This window comes from Ictidomys tridecemlineatus, chromosome 1 (assembly GCF_052094955.1).
Source record: "Ictidomys tridecemlineatus isolate mIctTri1 chromosome 1, mIctTri1.hap1, whole genome shotgun sequence".
NCBI lineage: Eukaryota > Metazoa > Chordata > Mammalia > Rodentia > Sciuridae > Ictidomys > Ictidomys tridecemlineatus.
Window position 1 is genome coordinate 249363210 of NC_135477.1, and position 2442 is coordinate 249365651.

Consider the following 2442-nt stretch of genomic DNA (forward strand, 5'->3'; position numbering starts at 1 on the left):
TGGGATAACAACTGAAGTGGAGACCCTCCCTAAAGTGGGTCAGCAGCATCCAATAGGATGGAGGCTTGGATGGAATAAAAGGTGGGAGGACAAGGAAGCAGCAGCAGATGCAAGCTTGATTCTCCTAGAACAGGTTCTTGATTGCTTCTACCATCACTTGAGGATATCTGACTGTTGCTTCTTAACTTCTCCAAAGTGGACTCTGCCAGGGATTGTCCAGGGAGTTTCAGAAGCCTTCTGTCAGACTACGTGAGCTCTGCTGATCTCTCTTGTTTAAGGGGCTTCAGCCACTTGTGCAGCTACTGGTTCCTCCAGCTCTACAGCCTGCAGACAGCCACTGGGGACTATCCAACTTCTGGTCAAGTAAGTCAATCTAACCAATCCCCTGTTTATAATCATTTTCTGTTGATTCTGTTCCTCTCCAGAACCCTGACTAATACACCTTCCTGCTCACTGTTTCTGCTTCATCCCATAAATTTTGGTCTAGTGTGTTCCCATGTTATTAGTTATCTATGTATTTTCTTCTATCTCACGTGCTCTTTTTCTTGATCAGAATATTATTTTAAATTTTTTTTTTGCTTTCCATAAATTTGTGAATTTTCACTTCCCTTTTTAATTATAGATTTCTAACTTCATCCTACTGGGTGTTTAGAAGAAACTGACAGGTATATGTAAAATATTTTTTAGAAATCTCCAGTATTGAGAAGACCATCCGAACGGTGCAGAAATCACACGCCCCAGCCCTGCAAGATGGGGAACTGCCTCAAATCCCCCACCTCGGGTGACATCTCCCTGCTTCAGGAGTCTCAGTCCCACCGGGCTAGCTTTGATGAGGGGATGGAGCTGCATCAGCAGGAACAAGTTCCTGTTCCAGTTTATCATCCAACACCTAGCCAGACTCGGCTAGCAACTCAGTTGACTGAAGAAGAACAAATTAGGATAGCTCAGAGAATAGGCCTTAAAGAGCATCTGCCTAAAGGAGTTTATGACCCTGGAAGAGATGGATCCGAAAAAATCCGGGAGTGTGTGATCTGTTTGATGGACTTTGTTTATGGGGACCCAATTCGATTTCTGCCGTGCATGCACATCTATCACCTGGACTGTATAGATGACTGGTTGATGAGATCCTTCACGTGCCCCTCCTGCATGGAGCCAGTTGATGCAGCACTGCTCTCATCCTATGAGACTAACTGAGCCAGGGCCTCTCGTCTGACTTCAAGTGAACCATCATTTTTGGTGTTTGATCTTTCGTCACTGAGCCCTAAGAGCCAGGGATTAGGAATTAAGATCATGCACTAAAAATTCCTGGATGGCTGCAGATGTTGAGGAAAGTATGTGATACTTTAGAAACTTAGGGGGGGAAGTAGGATGGTATTTTTATGTAAAGCCTTGACCCAGTGTTTAAGAATATAATTGTATTTAGACCTTGTTATTGCTCCAGTACATAGTACAAGTGTGTAAAGTATTAAAGCAACTGTATATGTTTAAATTGTGTGTGTTGAAGATTAGGAAAAAAAGATAGTGGTTACTTTTCCTAAATGAAATAATTTTCTTCTCTCCACCAAATTTTTTTCTGAAGTTAATGGCATTTGGGTCAAGGTTTTATGAAAAGCTACATTTTATAAAACTGGCACCAAAAAAAAGTAGTTTTAAGCTTGTTTGCACAGTTCTTTTTTTCCATTGGAAATGGAATTCATTGCCTTAAGTACTTTTAAATAGTGTATCATCGTTGGGGCTGGCTCTATGCTTGAAAACCAGTTTATTTATAACCTGTTGTAAGTGTTATATTCTGTTTGCAGTTTTCTATATAAAAATGAGTTAATGTGTCAATAAATCAACTCAGCAAGGTGGATTTAATATTACCCTTTCCTATGTTTTATCTAATTCTTTTGGTTGTTAATATGGTGATAAATGAAAGTCAAAGTAAATTTTAAATATTAAGATTTCTGATTTATTGAGCTTGAATTTTGCCACCATGCTTATGTAAAAATGAAAGTGGCACCATGGTAAAACTTAATGAGAAGTAGTTTCTCAGTTGTAATAATTTTGATTTCTCTTTCTTATGATCTCTCCTTCCCTGTTGTCTTGAACCATAGCAAAAGGATACTGCATCTCTCATTACTATAGTGATGAGGTTATTGAAGTTATATAAACACATCTCAGTCTACGTTTCTTTTTTTTTAATTTTTTTTATTGTTGGTTGTTCAAAACATTACATAGTTCTTGATATATCATATTTCACATTTTGATTCAAGTGGTTATGAACTCCCATTTTTACCCCATATACAGCTTGCAGAATCACATCAGTTACACTTCCATTGATTTACATATTGAAATACTCATGTCTGTTGTATTCTGCCTTTCCTATCCTCTACTATCCCCCCTCCCCTCCCCTCTTCTCTCTCTACCCCCTCTACTGTAATTCATTCCTCCCCCTTGTAT

At 39.0% G+C, this 2442-nt stretch overlaps 1 protein-coding gene across 1 annotated transcript; it reads left to right on the forward strand.

Annotated features, from left to right (window-relative positions):
• The first annotated feature begins 750 nt into the window (after nucleotides 1–750).
• LOC101973806 (RING finger protein 11) lies at nucleotides 751–1235 on the forward strand. The gene has a single exon (XM_040272377.2). The coding sequence runs from the start codon at nucleotides 751–753 to the stop codon at nucleotides 1192–1194; it is 444 nt and encodes a 147-aa protein (XP_040128311.1). The 3' UTR covers nucleotides 1195–1235.
• The last annotated feature ends 1207 nt before the right edge of the window (nucleotides 1236–2442 follow it).

What these genes read in the sequence shown, in the direction of transcription:
- LOC101973806 (XM_040272377.2), top strand. Translation starts at nt 751, where the DNA reads ATGGGGAACTGCCTCAAATCCCCCACCTCGGGTGACATCTCCCTGCTT.